This window comes from Anabrus simplex, chromosome 5, assembly GCF_040414725.1.
Source record: "Anabrus simplex isolate iqAnaSimp1 chromosome 5, ASM4041472v1, whole genome shotgun sequence".
NCBI lineage: Eukaryota > Metazoa > Arthropoda > Insecta > Orthoptera > Tettigoniidae > Anabrus > Anabrus simplex.
The window spans coordinates 363,107,816-363,126,329 of record NC_090269.1 but is presented as its reverse complement, the minus strand read 5'-3'; the positions used below and the strand labels follow the sequence as shown (position 1 = coordinate 363,126,329).

At 38.0% G+C, this 18,514-nt stretch overlaps 1 protein-coding gene across 1 annotated transcript in view; it reads right to left on the bottom strand.

The window, feature by feature from the left end:
* Positions 1 to 18,514, bottom strand: part of Not10 (CCR4-NOT transcription complex subunit 10) — a 149,528-nt gene that overhangs the window by 1,806 nt on the left and 129,208 nt on the right. Inside the window, exons 10-11 of the mRNA XM_067148623.2 lie at positions 16,617 to 16,726; positions 7,561 to 7,639 (exon numbers count right to left, since the gene is read on the bottom strand). Of these exons, the coding sequence (XP_067004724.1) occupies positions 7,561 to 7,639; positions 16,617 to 16,726 (189 nt within the window). The remainder of the gene's footprint in view (positions 1 to 7,560; positions 7,640 to 16,616; positions 16,727 to 18,514) is intronic.

Here is an 18,514-nt window from a genome sequence, read left to right as displayed (position 1 = left end):
TATTCAAGCTGGATCTAAATTTTTGTAGATATCCTGATATCCTGATGGTAGAAGGTCCAAGTTTCACAACTGTAAAGCAGTGTTGATATGACAAAAGCATGGTAAACCATGATCTTGGTATGTACTGTAAGGTCCTTATTCATAAAGGTACAAGAGGATAAACATCCAAATGCTGAGGTGCAGCACCAACTAACTAACTAGTTAACAGGTTGTGCAAAGCGATCTGTTGTGATAGAATGTTAAAATGAAGGCTGTAAAACATGAATCAGAGATATGACATGGAAATTAAATACCGGTACTGAACTGAGGAGAAAAGGACATGCATCAAGAGAGTGTTTCCTCTGAGCAGCGAGTATGTCATCATTGTGTATGAATCAGGAAGATACCAGTCATCTTTGATTATTGAAAATGAGTCTATAGCCTGAATTCTACTCCATATACAGACAGTTATTAAGGTATTAACAGCTTCCTTTTTACCTATGTACAGCAGAGTATCCCCTGTAAAATGATAACACAATGTTTTGTTCAGAATGCATGCTGCCAGAACTTTGGATCCGTGAAATAAATGTTACAACACAAAGCTCATTCGTTAACTCCTCTAGAAGGGACCATAACCATTATTACTAATCTACAGACACAATGCATTCCAGTGATGAGTATGTTGATATGTTATCCATCTATGGAGCAACATGACAGAAGTCATCATAGTTGCAATATCTATAAGACAATAAGACAAGCAGTTTTGTGAGAGAATAACCAACAGCTAGTATGTTCAAGAGCTTTGAATGATGTTTACATGCACCTGGGACAGTTGGATGGAAACCTCCTATTAAAGATGCTACAAAAATGTCTGGTCACGATGAAGATTGTGCCTGGAATGTGCCTCAATTTCGTGCACAGACATTTGTACAAAAGACTGACATCGGTCATCTCTTATGCCATGGTTATATAATAAATTTCACTCATACAATCGGTAATAACATCAGGAGTTCCACGAACTGACTTTGACACTCTGGGAGCATTTTAGTCAATGAACATTACAACTGGTCAATAATGCAGTTTTTCTTAATCAACAGTCCTCCTTCCAGATGAATCATGATTTCACAATGGCGCTATGTAACATCTGATACAAATGGACTTTGTAATGACCAAATATAAATCCTTTCTTTGGAGGTGCCGGAATTTTGTTCTGCAGGAGTCCTTTTATGTGCCAGTAAATCTACGGACACGAGAGTTGACGTATTTGAGCACCTTCAAATACCACCAGACTGAGCAGGTTCGATCCTGGCTAACTTGGGCTGAGAAAGCCGACGCCTTAACTGTCTGAGGTGCTCAGACTGGTGTGTAGTATTCTTTGTCAAGGTAACTGATCTCTAGTTCGATCCAAGTTATTCAGTATACCCAAGCAGTTGCTGTTTTTGTCTTTTCTGCCATGGCTTAGATTGTTCTAGGCTCACCCAGGGGACATCCTTGGAGTGAGTGGAATATGTCTTGCCACTAGTATACTTGAGAACGTACTATATAGTTTAGAAGGGGAAACAAACTCAGAAATCAAAAGAATGTTAAAAAATTACAGCATTGTAAGCTTCAGTTTTCAGTGACAAATGCCAGGTTTCAGCAGTGAAACTAAAACTTAAAATGCTCAAACTACAAAGTAAATGGCCTGTTTGCTTGCCAAACTTAACAGGATGTAACATAATTCACTGCAGGCATCAGAGATATTTAGTTTCAATATTTGTAATATTATGGTGGAAAACATGCATCAGGAAGGACCTGAATAGTACCAATGCTGATGAAAATACAGTACAAAATCAAAGTTACTGGAAGAGAGTTACCAGAAAAGCCCTAGTGGGATAAAGAGAAGAAGAAGACGAAGAGGAAGAAGAAGAAGAAGAAGAAGAAGAAGAAGAAGATGATGATGATTCGTAAGATTTTGGTTTTAACTGAACTGTTATTTTAATTTTACTCAACTTCAGCATCTCATACATAAAATTTGATGGATTACATTTCTAAAGATCTGAGATATTTGAATTTCATTTATTTTTTAAAATCTGAAAGCTTCATTTTCTGGTTTTCAGAAAGCAGTATATTTAAACGTAAAAAATTATGAATACAAACCTATACAGTTGATTCTAGAATTTCTTTTACAAATAATGTATACTCGTGGAGCTTATATTGTGTACACTTACCCACCTTATCTCTAAGAAATCGCACTTTGAAAGGATATTTGTACCCATCTCCTAGTACTTTAAAAACGTGTATTTGTTATAACATTCGATGGAAAGAAGAATCCACTGATTATATCAAAACTAAATTTTGATCATCTTGAAAATGTCAGAAGCACTTGAGTAGAGGTTTATGCAACCATATCCAAAATTGCAAACATTCAGATGCTAGTACATTAAAGGATGGAAGTCACAAAACAATGTCCTAATATGGGTAACGACAACTTTTTGTTTAGTGGTTGTTGCGGCTTTTGTGTTGGCGACTCACTTGCCGCATCTATTATCATAGGTGAAACTGAACATGGCGACCGGCAGCAGTAGACGCCAAGACGCATCATGGTGTATCACTACATTTTCTTTTGTACATTAGTGTAAATGTGTGGTATTTATTCATGCGTAATAAATATGTTAAATCACCTTCTGAGTGATGTGTTGTGTCTCCTCGTTTAGGGCAGTCTGGTCCTCCATCTGAATTGTTTCAAAATGTTTGTGCGCCTATGGAAATGAACTTTGTTATGTGCGTCTGATATGTTGATTCGTCAGTAGCAACTGTGGTATTCTGACAGCGAACCCCATGGTGTAAGGGGAGAGTACGTGCCTCTTATTTGGAGGCCACAGGTTCAATTCTCAGACAGCCCAAGGATTTTAATTCTAGAATGAAGGGTGAAACAGGGCTCTCTCAGCCTTGTGAGACCAAGTGAGGAGATGTCTGATATGAGAGGTAACAGTCAAAAAGGCCAAATGATATAGCTTAGGATGTCATCATGCTTATCACATTGCAATAAAACACTCGCAGGCCATCTTGGTGAGCAGCAGTCCTCTTGGCAGGTTAAGGCCCTTAATGAGGTGTATGAGTTATATGAGTGTTTCTTTTCTTTGTAGTTGGTTACTCTGTTGAAATACGTTATAGAGAAATACTTTTAAAATGACCTAGCCATGCAACAAATTTTCGCATCTTTTTGGGGGCTCTGTATTCAATCTAGACACAAATTGAAAAGTCCTGACATTTCTCAATCTCCAGTTACTGATACAGTGGTGGAGCCACACAAGACATTCTAGCTGTAATTTTACTTGTGGACTTGTGAATTTACAGTTGCAATATCTGGAGAAATCAGGCATATGAATAATCTCTTGAATTATATTTTTGGAACATCACATGAGAGCCCCTAAATGGCCAAACCCTCTCCATCTTTCGAATCAATCACGATTATTTGCTTCTGTGGTGATACAGTGTCAGGTTCAAACATGGAGGAGGTAATCATATTTTTTAAAAGCAGAAGAAAATACATTCAACACTCCAGAAATGAAAGATCTCATCAGGTGACACATGGGTTAGTATGCATAAAGTGATTGCTTTTTCTTCAAAGCTTTTACTAAACCTTTGTAGCAAAAGCTACACTGTAGACAGCTGGAATAAGTCTTGCTGGGGAATGAACTACTAAAGGCCAGTCTCCAATGATTAACATTTAACACCAACATGTTAAACTGAACATATTAGAATTGACATGACTGGACGAGTTGGCCCTGCAGTTAGGGGTGCGCGGCTGTGAGCTTGCATCCGGGAGATGGTGAGATCGAATCCTACTGTCGGCAGCCCTGAAGATGGTTTTCCGTGGTTTCCCATTTTCACACCAGGCAAATGCTGGGGCTGTACCTTAATTAAGGCCACGGCTACTTCCAACTCCTAGGCCTTTCCTATCCCATCATCGCCATAAGACCTATCTGTGTCGGTGCAACGTAAAGCCATTAGAAAAAACTGACATCTATGCTGTCATTGCGTCTTCCAATTGACTTTGCATGTTAACTCAGAATGTTGAGGTTAACACTTTTAACATGTTAGCATGTTTTCCACTCCAAGTGGAAAGCTTGTCAAGTCAATTCATTGTTCGTGAGACGTCGGCACAGCTTTGGCAACTTCTGTGCTGTTTCCATGCCAACGGATAGCTTAAAAGACGTGCTTCTCATGAAAAAAGTAGGATTATAGTTACAAGCTACAAATACAGTACGCACAAATGTGTTCTCTCTGCACTATACTAAAATTTATAGTTAGAAATGGAGTGGAGCAAGGAGATCACTCTAGACTTAATTAATGATATAATAGAAAGGCCTTCTTTGTGGGATGACTCACTGAAGGAATACCAAGATAAAGCAAGAAAAGCCAATAGTTTCCAGGAACTCGAAATTATCTATAATTATTGCTCCTGCGAGTGCATTAAAAAAACTAGCCTCCCTCTGCTCCCAGTACAGTTGAGAATTGCAAAAAGTTCAGAGAAGTCAGAAGTTGGGGACGGGAGAGGATGAAGTTTATACTGTGCAGAAACACAAGAGTTCCCAAGACACAGGTGAGGTGGAATAGCTGCTCGTAACTGTGTCTCCTCCTTTCATATGGTAGGAAGTATTTTTTCCAAAACTACATTAAAATCATGCTCAGACATTCTCAGAAGTCCATCTCCATGGCTACATGGTTAGCATGTTGGCCTTTGGTCACAGGGGTCCCGGGTTTGATTCCTGGCAAGATCAGGAATTTTGACTATAATTGGTTAATTTTACTGGCACGGGGGCTGGGTGTATGTGTCGTCCTCATCATAAATTCATCCTTCAACATGACGCGCAGGTTGACTACGTGGCGTCAGTTCAAACGATCCGCACCTGGTAAACCGAACTTGTCCTCGGACACTCCCGGCACTAAAAGCCATACGTCATTTCATTCTCAGAAAGTTTTAAAATCCAAACCTGTCTTCTATCTTTAGCTCATTCAAAATGTAATCCACATTGAGATATTCTCGTACCCAAATTTTCCTTTCCTTCCTTCTCAAGATCTTGTAAGAAACAACAGTAACAGATGTCAGAATTTTGTCCCACAGGAGTTCTTTTAAGTGCCAATAAATCTACCGACTCGAGGTTGACGTAGGCCTATATGAGCACTGTTAAATACCACCGGAATGAGCCAGTTGGAATCAGAAGGCCAGCACCTCAACCGTCTGAGCCACTCAGCCTGGCGAAGTCAAGTTTAACATGTTTATAAGTGTGGATACAATGTGGAATAAAACAGTATTTAACATTTAACATTGTTGTTGTTAAATGTTAATCAGTAGAGACCGGCCTTAAGACATCTGCCGTTCACTGTTTCTAGTTACTGCAAAACGGAGATAATGACAGTGAACACTATCTACTGGAAAACTTGTGTGATGTCTTTTCTGTGCAGTTTGCTCTTCAACAATAATAAAAGGTTTGTGTTGAAATGCAAGATGTCTTGTTAGTTGTCCCACAACATAAACTGATGCCGAAGATGAACAGATAATGAGCTATGCTATGCACTCCAAGGCAAATCAACTATTCCCGAATGTGTTTAAGTTTGTAAGTATGCAGATGAGCGAGTTGCAGCATGTTAATTCCTTGTCATGCGTCGTTAGGTGCCGTCAAGGATAGCCTAACCGAGCGAGTGGCTACGTGTAACGTAGCTGTCAGCTTGCATTCAAGAGATAGTGGATTTGAACTCTACTGTCGGCAGCCCTAAATATGGTTTTCCGTGTTTTCTTATTTTCACACCAGGCAAATGCTGAGGCTGTACCTTAATTACGGCCATAGACGCTTCCTTCCCACTCCTAGTCCTTTCCCATCCCATCATCACCATAAGACCTAAGTGTCCGTGCGACGTAAAGCAAATTGTAAAAAATAAAAAAAAACCCGGATCATGCAGACAAGTGCAGAAACTAATTTATTTAGCAGAACTATTGCTGGAACACTGCAAGCTAATAAAGAACGAGCATGATATGGTACGATTAAGAGGACAGCTGAATAACATGCATGCATGATAACCTTAAATACAAACGGAAGCCATTTTACTTCATATCTGAGTACGCTCCACAGGCTGTGGATTTTCATCTGAATAGACTCCACACTCATGCATGTAACTAGTGCTGTCATCTATCAGCCACTTGTTTAATCATCCTACACATTCTGTAGCCTGCTGTTGTTACCTGTCGGTCAGCTGTCTAGGTACCCTCGAGGGCACCACCTGTGGTCAACAGAGGATATACGTACTACTATTCACTAAGTTGCTACTATTATCATGGGAAGTGCTTGCCGACAGATTAGGACACCTTCTGTCAACCAAGGAGAGAACAAACTGACACACACCTGAGAGTTAATTAGGGAATTGTTTGAGTGGAGATACCACACAAAATAGACACTGATGTAAGTATCTGAGAAGTTCATTGACAAGGCGAAGAGGGAAATTCAGAAGGTCTCGTGGGGCGTGGAAAATATACTTTCTGCTGCCACAGCCAAACTGACTGTAAAGCAGACACCTGCAACACCCACAGTAACTACTGTGCACTCAGTCGTCGCCAAAATTACAACTATTTTCTGGTGATATCATGACTTGGATAGGATTCTGGGAGCAGTTCAAGTCATGTCTCAATAAGGACCCCAACCTTCTCCATAGATAACAAGCACGTCTTTCTCCGTAGTTACCTCAAGGGTGAACTGAAGCTGCTTGATGACTGTATTGCCATACCTGCTTTCGCATAGAAAGACACAAAGAAAATCCTGATGGCACAATATGGCAACCGCAACTGTATAATACAGGCACCCGTTGATTAATTGGAAAAAATTAAACCCATCCAACTTGTATGTCCAGAGATGCTAAATACAACTTATACTGAGTACAGCGCACACATCCATGCCCTTCAAACGATACGAGAAATTATCAATGGGCACAGATAAGCACTAGCTCTCAAGCTTTTTTATTTATTTTTAGAATTGGCTTTACATTGCTCCAACACAGATAGGTCTTATGGTGACAATGGGATAGGAAAGGCCTCAGAATGGGAAGGAAGCGGCCGTGGCCTTAATTAAGGTACAGCCCCAGCATTTGCCTGGTGTGAAAATGAGAAACCATGGAAAACCATCTTCATGGCTGCTGACAGTGGGGCTCGAACCCACTATCTCCCAGATCCAAGCTCACAGCTGTGCACTCCAAGCATTTCCTGCCATTTCACTAATCTCATGCACATTTGCTGGAATCTGACCTGCAGCTAACTTAGAAATAACTAGCAATAATATTAATGAGCAGTCGTACTTCACAGCAAGTCCTCTGAGTGGCTCAGATAGGCAGACATTAGCCTATGACTGGATTTTAATCTTGCTCATTAAACAGATAAATTTGTGTTGGACCAAGAAGATATCATATGGATTTCCTTCAGGTTTTCTGATTCTTCCTATTAATTTCATTTCAGTGCAGCTTCTACCAATTCTCATCAAACTTAACATTTTCTTTAACACCATTAAAATAGATATATTATAATTACAAAATAAAGATTTCTGAACTCACCGAGCTGAAGTTCAATGTACAATGCCAACATAATGACATGGATAGGAACATCGCATGTTGGTCCTTTTGACATCCACACCTATCAAAAAGAAACAAAAAAACATATATAAAAATGAGTACATTATGCCCACTAAATCATAATATGTACAGAGAAACCTCTCCAGATGACCCCTCCATTAACCAGACCATCCTCTTTCCGTGACCACTTTCTTACAGAACGGATTTATTATTTTATTATTAGGCTAATGTATATTTTTCTCTCTATAAGACGACAACCCTTCTTCCTAACCAACAAACACTAATTTTAGACTTAAAATATCTTGCATAACCCCTGGAAGACTACTACTTTTGGCTTTGTAATCCCAAGTCGCAAACCACTTGTATAGCATCAAATCTATTTTCTCAGAAATACAGGAAACTGCATGTACAAGTACACGCCTGTGAAAAGTTATTTGTCTGCCACGCTGCAATTCCATTCTTTCATCCTAACGGTACTGTATTTTCACCCCCTTGTCTGCTTTACAGAGATTCAAGGCCGTTAGGAAACATCTCTATTGTGATGGCTTGACCTGCGGCTGCTTTCCATTAAACTTGATGTATCCACAAAGATGCACACAAAATGCTGTCAGTTGTGTACACTTATTTATTTACAACTTATTTTCACATTATACACATACAACCTAGTCAACTACCATCATAAACAAAACACGACTATGGAGAATAAGAAGAATGTGACTGCCATCTTGAAAAACATTTGACTGTTGCAGTCACAATGTCATTAGAATCACACCACGAGCTCACGAAAACAACTCCAACGAAACAATAACTCCCCTCCACCATCAAGACTGCCTCCTTATATATGTGCCTGGCCAGGCTTCTGGAAGGATGTCACAACGTATCTTCTCGTGTATTCCAGTGTCCAATAGCGTAGTTACAATGTAAGCAACGTTCTACATACAGTAGAAGTCCGTAGTCTGGCACGTTCGGGACCGGCCCGGTGCCGGATTACCAAAAAATGCTGGGCTATCGGGCGGTATCTCTTACTATGATATAGGTTAAAGCGTACAGCGAAAACAGCTGTAACACGGCGTTTTGCAATAAAATGTTGATCAGCAGGATCATTGGTTTAATAACTTTAGCTCAAAATTAGGGCATCACCAAATTTTCATTCAACGCATTCAGTTTACATACATGTACTGTACAATATTTTAGTGTGACTTAAAAAAATTTCGAATATCTTTTTGTTTTCGAGATCGTTGTCGCTTGGCATAAAAGTTATTTCTGATGATATGTAAATCAATAAGTTCAGTGACATTATGATTAGTATTACACTCAGCAAAAGTGATGAATTTATTTAAGGACTCTGTGGCTAGATCGCAAGGAAAAAAAAAAACTGTAGCAAAAAGTGCTCGCAATGAAAACAATGAACTGAACCTTTGTGTGGTGACAGCCAACAATGCCGATTGTGTCTAACATTTGCAGACGCGTAGTGGACACTTCCGGGTGGTTTAGAACCACGCCACGCGCTTTAATTGTCACAAACGTAAAAAAACATTAAAAAATCCTGGAATAGTGCTGGACCATCAGGCGTTCCGGACTGTTGGATGCCGGACTAATGGAATTTTACTGTAGTTCCCGTCATACATTATGGATATTACGGTGTGTTGCACAATATTGTAGTGGATTATAGATCATATATACAGGTAATAATAAATTATATACTATTAATTAGGGATTCTTACATGAATTAATCTCATATTAATATATGTACAGCACATGTTTCATGACATAACCTCACAAATAATATGATTGTCCGTACCTTACTACGTAAATAATAATACTAATACTTAGAGTTTGTGATTTTTAGCATTTGCGATAAATGCGAAATACGTCGAATCTTTGTCAGTGTATGTGCCTTCATCTTATATGACCCGTATGAGTGGTTTTTAGCGATTTTGAATTAGCAATAAAATGCGAAATTCGTTCAAAATGTAAAATCATGCAATTTATGCAAAATAGATGCGAAACTCTCGGTTTTATACGAAATAAACATATATCTTTTTAAAAACTATGCATTTTTCTTAAAAATAAGATATATGTTGTTATTTATTTCAGGAGAAAGAACTATTATGGCGCCCATTGCGATCATAAGGCGGTAACATACTTTGACGGACACTTCCGTCCTGATGCATGGAACATTTATAAGTTAATTATCGCGGTTAGCTGGTCAGAGAGATTTATTCTGTTTGTTTTTCAGCCTACTCAATTGATGTCAGATGATACCTGAAGCTATTTTCTCTGTGTACATAGTAACTCTGGGCTGAAGTACGGAAAATAAAAAGCACCTCAGTTTGCCGCTCGTTGTAAACAATCATGGCGGCCTCTAAGCGCGGCATGCATGAGGTTATTTGTATCTGGCTTGAAAATAGTGATGTTGAAAGTAGAAATGATTCTCTAGAGAGTGAAAATACTTCTTCTTCTTCAACTGACAGTGAAGAAAGTGATTCTGAGTTCAGTTCAGAGATGATAGTGCCTACGTGACAAAACCAGGATGCTACAAGAGCGGGTGAACATTCTAGTAAAATGATATTTGAAATTATGATCTTGTTGACAATAAGCCTGTTTCTGTAACATGCAAACCAGTTTCTGAAATTCACTCTATGGTGAAGAGGGGGTTGGGAAATAATCCGAAAGAAATGGACGTAGGGAATGAATTTCTAACCCCACAGCTCGGGGATCACGTTACTAAGGAAACCAATGCCTATGCCTCTATATTTCTTGCTAATTTATCTGCTTCTCTTGAAACCAGTAATACTTACGAACAAAAACATTGATTTCCTGTTATTATAGACGAGCTAAACGTTCACTTTGCTCTATGTATTCTTATGTATGTGATTAGTCAAATTTATGTTAAAATGACGAAAAAATACATAAATGGTATGCAAGGGAATATTTCCTTTCACAAGTAATGGTGGGCCAAAGGAATCATTCAATGTGTGGAATATCTTTCACTGGCCAAAGAGTACTGCAAAGCACAATCAATCAAACAGCAAATACACTTTCAAGCACACATGTCCATTCTCTTTGTGTTGACCCTTGATCATAGTCGGTTATTCTTGACATTGGTGTTGAGCAGTAGTTCTGTTTTAAAGTATGGTAGCTATTTATTTTATTGTCTGGCAGCCATGGATAGAAGCGAAGTGACGATCAAACAGCATGCTGAGAGTCACAAATCGGGACATTTTTATGTAAGCGGTATAGATAGGCCTATATTGATGTGCCGACCTTGCAATCAAAGACTTGAAAAGAAATGTTTTGCAGTCCTTCCTTTGCCTTGGCAGCACTGCTGTGCATTTGGGCCTCCACGAACAGTGTAAATGTAGAATTTTTTAGCAAGCACAAGATAACTGTAACTGATAGGCGGTCTCGAATGAAGGAGGACACCGTTTCAACAATTGGCATGTTGTACTTCAATCATCATTGAAATTCCCGTTCCTTGTTGGTGTGTTGTACTGGGATAAATAAATACGTTCAGAATAGTATTTTTCACTTTGAAATTGTATTTGTAAATTTGTAACTAGGCATATTTGTGCGTGTGCGTTAATACTTCTTGCAGTCTTATGTTGATGCTTGTCTTATTTTCTATAGTGAATTCAAAGGTTGTGGGCTCGGATCCCACTGGTGTCCGGTTGGCCATTTTTGTTCTGTACTTCAGCACGTAGTAAATGTATGTAACATGTCCTAATAGGTTGAAAGTCGGTTTTGATTAGCAAATTATGCCTGTTTTTAACCAATTTGCTACAAAACGCTAAATTTCTGATTTTTGAATGCTATAAACCACGAACTCTACTAATACTAATAAATGGATTTAACCACTTCATGGCCATACTCACATACAACAACAACAACATCAAAATAATAATAATAATAATAATAATAATAATAATAATAATAATAATAATAATAATAATAATAATAATAATAATAATTCGAGCTTGATACCTGCATTATTTACCAATGGGTTAAAGAATATTGTTTTCAAGTTATATCTGTCTATTACACTTGCGCCAAACCTTTAGCTATAGGTCACTGACCACCAAGTATGAGTAACCTGCTCTTCTCCTGTAAGGATGTGGGAGCCTGTAATAAGCCACTGTAATTTGTGTTAAAATCTCAAAAAATGCTCTATACTCTAGGCCACCTTTCGGACAGACTAAAGCGGAAGTAATGTCATTGCCTTGTCACACTCACCTTGGTTGCCAAATGAACCTGCACATGACTGAAAGTTGTACTCCAACACTATAACACAGCACAGCTCACCGATTGTAACATGAGCACATTTGAAATAATTAATGCAATAACGTATTTGTATTAGTGGAATCCCAAACTGCCACTGCTGTTTTACACAGATTACAATAGCAACTGCACCCATGTATTCAAGACATCTACTGAATAATTAAGGGTTATAAATTTCATGTTGTTGGTCCGTATTGAACTGAGAATAACATATGAGTAAACAACACAGTAAAGGTTTCCACCTATTCAATACAAAATATATTCACAATATTTTAAAGTTACATGGAACTAGTTTCGACCCATCTAGGGGTCATCATCAGCCACATCTTTGCTAGATGGGTCGAAACTAGTTCCATGTAACTTTAAAATATTGTGAATATATTTTGTATTGAATAGGTGGAAACCTTTACTGTGTTGTTTACTCATATGTTATCTACTGAATAAGTGTGGTACCTCCGCATTAGCGACAGCATTGCTGTAACTCACAAAGACAGGAGGCATGAAACGCGTGTACCCTTGCCCCTCGTGTCATATGACAACACCATAGGCACAGCTTCTCTCGCCTGCGTCTTCCCTTGGCCTGTACCCTCTATTCCTCTTCAGTCTGCTCAAAAGGTGGCCCGGAGTACAGCAATTGTTCTGTCTTCATGTCAAAGAGAAAAATGCATGTGCTTTCTGTAGGAGAAAGAATTTCCGTAATTACAGAAAGTGAAACAGGACGACTGCAACATATCAGCAAATCAGGTTGATTGCGGAAAAAGCTAAATTAAAATACAGTTACAAATCGTGACTGTTACTTGGAGGAGTGGGAGGAAAATGCAAATAAAGACACAAAGAGAAGACTGTGGAAAACATATGAAACTGTAAATTATGCTGCATTTGAATAGTTTAACTGCATTCATGCCAAGACATTTCGATAACTGAATATGTGAGAAAGAAGAATTTTTGAGGTACTGTCCCTGTACATATATATATTGTAGATTGCATATTGTAGTTATAATTATGCAGAACACTTGCATTTACATTAAGACCATCACAATAAATTACAGCATGTAGTACTAGTAGACTGAATAGATCAACAATAGACTTGATATTTACAGTGCAAACGATAATGGAAAAACATCTTCATATTTTTGGATTTGGAAAAAGCTTATGATACAGTTAAGAGAAAATATGTATGAGAATGACTACTGAAGAGGAATGTACCAAAATCATTAATTAACAAGATAAAAATGTTGTATCATGAGAGTAAAAGCAGTGTACAAGTGGGGAGTGGTGACTCTGAAACATTTTATACAAAAAAAAGTCTCAAGCAAGGAAGTGCACTGTCACCATTATTGTTTATTATATTGATGGATGAAATCACAAAATGTGTAAAACAGAGTATCAGTAGTGATGAAGTGAATGCTTTGGTATTTACAGATGATGTGGTGATTTGGGAAGTACAAAGGAGACTGGACATAAGGAATGAAAATCTGAAGGAGTTTGGAATGGTAATTAGTAAAAAGAAAACTGTAGTCATGCACTGTGGAAAAGAGAAAAAAGAGAAACCAAGTGAACATAGACGGAGAACGGTTAGAGAATGTAGAACAGTTTACATATCTGGGTAGCATTATTAATGGAAGTAATGAAATCAACCCTGAAATTAATAACAGACTAAGTAAAGGAACAACATTTTATCATCAAGTCAGAGAGCTTTCATGGGATGACAAAGTACCCAAGAGAATAGAATTAACATTATATAAACAGTATTTCATACCAATTGTAACATACAGACTAGAAACGCTGGTAACTAATAAGAGACAAGATAGTAAGATCCAAGCAGAAGAAATGAAATTTTTGAGAACATCGGTTAAAAAGACAAGAAGAGATAGAATTCAAAATATTAAAATCAGAGAAGAGCTAAATACAGAACCGTTAGTACAGAAGATACAGAAAGCAAGACTGAGATGGTTCAGACGTGTAAAAAGAATGGGAAAGGAACGGAAGTCTATTCACTGATTTCCAAACAATCCAGTTTTCATTGCAGCCAGGTGATAAATGTTCTGCTACTGTCATCTGTTCCGGAATGTTAGGGATCATAGTTTTCTACAACTGTGCTCATATGATGATCCAATTAATTCCTATGATGTTCACAGGAAGCTTTTCCTGCACTTAAGTCTTTGAACTTGGGGTACATGGCCATGCAGAGTGGATGAGCACTTTCACATTCTAATCTAGTCCTCTTCTTGTTCCAAGCCACTTCTTTATGAATACAGGATGCAGAAATCACTGCACACTGATACAGCCTGTCAACTGGAGAAGACTAAGTAACCTGTCACTAACCTACAGGTCTCACTGAGAGCCACTTCCACCTGTTTGACTTGAGATGACAAATATAAAAGTTGCCTCACCAAAAATTGTGACTTAATATCATTTTTCATAAGCAATTGGATGATCCCTGAGCAATGGCAAAATGCCAGCTGAACCTTTCACATCAGAAACATCATCCAAGCCCTTTTCAGGGCCATAGTTAAGCACATGCATAATGAGACTAAATAATACACTCCTCGGATTAACAACAAACTATGAAACTTTGAAACAGCTCTAGGATACTTTCTCTCAAATCAGCCTTAATTCTAAGATAAAAATGGAAGTCCCCAGAACTTGAAACCAAATACCCTGCTCTCCAGGCAAGCATATTAACCGACTCTGCTAGGACAGTAATGAAAGAGGGCTCTATTGATGCTGAAATTGCTGTTTTTGGACACACATGCCAAGCAAAGTGGATTACTACAAAGCCACTAACCCTCTACTGCATGAATTATTTTTCGTTTTCGTTTGGTGAAGAAAATTTCAAGCTTTAATGTTCAACATACGTTCAGTGTATTAGATATACCAGCAATTCTTAACTGGGGCTAATAGCTTAACACTCATATGTGATGTAGATTGCCATAGTTGAATATATATACGATTTTTCACGATTTTACGCTAAGCTTTTAACATTCAAAGACCGAACATTACTACCTACTGGCCATGGGTACGTACTAAAAGGCGCAAGTACAACTTGCAGAACCGTAGGTCGGTAATGTCTTTGAGGTTGAGCCAGAGGTACTCCTGAAGCCTGTGGTAATGTGATGGGGAGGGCCCACGTAAAGTAAACGGTGGTTGGTTCGCATGGATGTTGACGGGGTGGAAGTATACAAACAAGAATCTGCTAGGACAGACAATGTATGAAACAGATATACACGAAGATCTTTTGTGTTAAAATTGTTATAATTTTCTTTAGGTTGATCTGGATTAAATTCAAAGTGCATGAATCAAGCATATAAATCAGATAAGAGATCAGTATGCTGAGTTCTCTCCAGTGTAGCACCTCAGTTATTGTTTTATGAGTAACACACCAAACTTCTTGAACGACTTGGTATTTATGGGAATCGTTGGAGCAGAGGGAACTTGAGAAAAAGCATTACTGTGGTATGTTGTTCAGTTGTTTGCAAACTTGTGTTGTGGCTATCCTCAGCAACTGCTACAAATTGCAAATCAAGTCAACATGTAGGCGTTACTTAACTTCATTCCATAATATACACTGTTGATCAAAAGTATCCACGCACCCCTCTGTACATGTAAACTATAGCCTAGATGTCATGACTACTGATACGACAAAATAAAAGGAGGATGAGGGCTCAATCTTACAGAGTGCTCTGCAGAATAGATGATGTAAGAGAGCTTAATGACTTCAAACAAAAAATGGTTAATGTTTGCCACATCAGTAAGCAATCAATCACAGCTGTTTCAGCCCTTCTGAAGTTGTTCAAATCGACTGTAGGGGACTGTGAAGTGGAAACTGGGAAACAAAACCACAGTGTGGCGGTGTTTATCATGGAAGGGAATCTCGTAATTCTAGACCATGTTAAATCGAGCGAGTGGCAGCACAGTTTTGGGTCATGTAACTGTCAACTTGCATTCGGGAAATAGTGGGTTCGAATTCCACTGTTGGCAGCCCTGGAGATGGTTTTCCGTGGTTTCCAATTTTTCACACCACACAAATGCTGGGGCTGTACCTTAATCAAGGCCATGGATGCTTCCTTCCTACTCCCAGTCCTTTCCAATCCAATTGGTGCCAAAACATCTCATACAACCTATCTGTGTCAGTGTGACTTAAAGCAAATTGGGAAAGAAAAATATGTTAAAAGTGGAAAGATATAAGGATGTTTTGACCACATGTGTGTTGTTTACAGTAGCAGACCAGTTTGGAGATGATCACTGACTCTTTCCGCATGATAATGCTCTCTGCCATACAGTGGCATCTATTTGAGAATAGTTCGTGAACCATAAGGTTCTGGAAATGGATTGGCCAACCCAGAGCCCTGACTTCAATCCCACCGTACACTTTTGGGATGAACTAAAACAGCAATTTTGCTCCAGACTTCCAACAACCCACATCACTAACTACACTTGCAGGAAGAACGGTCAGCATGTTCTCCAGAGATATTCCGACACCTAGTAGACAGTCTTCGAGTTATAATTAAGCCCTGTATTAATGTCCACTATTGGAAGTATATCTGAAGAACACTCATAGCACAGTTTCGAGTAAGTGTCTGGATACTTTTGATCAGGGAGACAGAAATTTTGTTATTTCATACCTGAGAACAAAGGGGAACAACATAATATATATCCTATGCTTTTGCAGAGATGTAAACATAGATTTCTGAAAGATATATAATACTACAGATTTAGAAAGAAACAAAAGATTAATCACACCCATTTCTTCAACTTACTTGTTTCAGTGTTTCTCCAGCTTTGTCCATTTCACCTCTTATAGCAAATGCTACAGCTAAGTTATACTGCATAATAGCTCTCGCAGTTGGGATGTTGTTTGGGTACCAGGCTATCAATCAAGAAAATAATAATTTAAAGAATGCATACTCTTTCACTCTCTTTCCAATTTCATTCTTTAACAATACAAAATAATACATCAAGACATGAAACTTTGTCTTTGGTTTCCACAGACTGAACTGTGGGTATTGGTATCCCATTATGTATAACACAGTTTTGTTCATTCTTAAAATAATCTCTCTCTCTCTTTTTTTTTTTAATACTGAGAAGCAAACCTCATATACCTGACATACAATTATGAAACCTGCTTTGCTAGCAAACTTAACTTAATTACCTTAGAGGTCGTACACAAAGGAAAAGAGGGAATGCATGAAATAACTTGAGAGTAAAATGGACTTTTTCTTCATGACTGGAAAGATTTTAATATTATTACACGAGTGCAAAAAGAAAAAAATCATGCTGCAGAAGTTGTATACATAATTTTATCTATAAACATAAACATGAAAGTTCTATTGAAAGAAACATACAAACAATTGCATGGAATGGCATGTCATATCCATGGATTATAGTGTCACCTCCAAACTTTAATATCGCTGGTGCTGTTTGGTTGAGTTCTGTACCCATGGTCATGGCCAGAGTGATTCTAGTAATGAAAGTATAACAGATGAAGTTTGGGAAGCAGCTGAAACTGTAATATTAAGTTTGCTGCCAGAAAAGAGAGTGTTAGTTAGTAGTTAGTAATGTTTTATTTTACCTGGCAAGATTAAGGCCTTCAGGCCTTCTCTTCCATCTAACCAGGCACTGAAATATACGTACATTACAATAATTAGATTAAATACAAATTAATAGTACAAAAAAATGGTAAGTGATGAAATTAAATTAAGCTGAAATAAATTAAATATAATAACAGGAAAAATTCTTAAATCTAATATCCTACATGTAAAAAATAGGTAGTGCATAAAATTTAATAACATTTGAAAAATAAACTTGTGTGTTTATTTAAAAGAGTACAAGCATTTTAAAAAATGGAGCAATGCCTTTAAACACCTTTATAACTGCACAGTTAATATTAATTATGTAGGGGAAAGCAAATGTGATGCGTTGAATTGTTCAATTTCTTGCATAGGCCTACTTGTTCTGGATTACGCATAACACATTAGAATTGTTGGGATTTCTTTGTTTATACAGTAGTTTGCTTAGCCCTTCATAACTGACATCCCATGAAACCTTAACTGAGGCTGGAAAGAGAAAGGATGAAGCTCAGGAACCATTTCTTGAGCTTCGAGAATTTGAAAAATATATCCCATTATTTTACTTGCAAAAATTCTCTTAAATGACTATTTTCATTAGTGAATATCTTTGTGGTCACCCCCCAACAATACACTGAGAAAACATATTACATTCAGTTATCTCAGGTCATTCAGTTGAGTGTTTTGTCTGTAGGCTTTCAGTCTATGATCCTCCTCCAGCACTTTTCAAGTCATCTCAAATTGTTTGCATTACCACTGGTGGTCTCCTTACAGTCCATAAGGCAAGTCAATCTAACTGCTCCAGATAAAATGACATGCTGGATAGACACATCCTACTGATGTTCATTTTCCAAGACTTTGAAAATTCTTTGCTCTGAGAATTTCCTATGTTATGCCGCACTACTACAGCAAAATAATTCTTTCGTAACCAACTCCCTCCATCTCCGAATACAATAACAATTTTCTTTGGCTGAACTATACAATACTTTCCCTTATACCGAATGTACACATTAACACATAACAGTAGGCTACCTACGACAAGTCTAGATAGTCGAAATAGGACATCCTGCGAGACAGGTGGAAAGAAATTA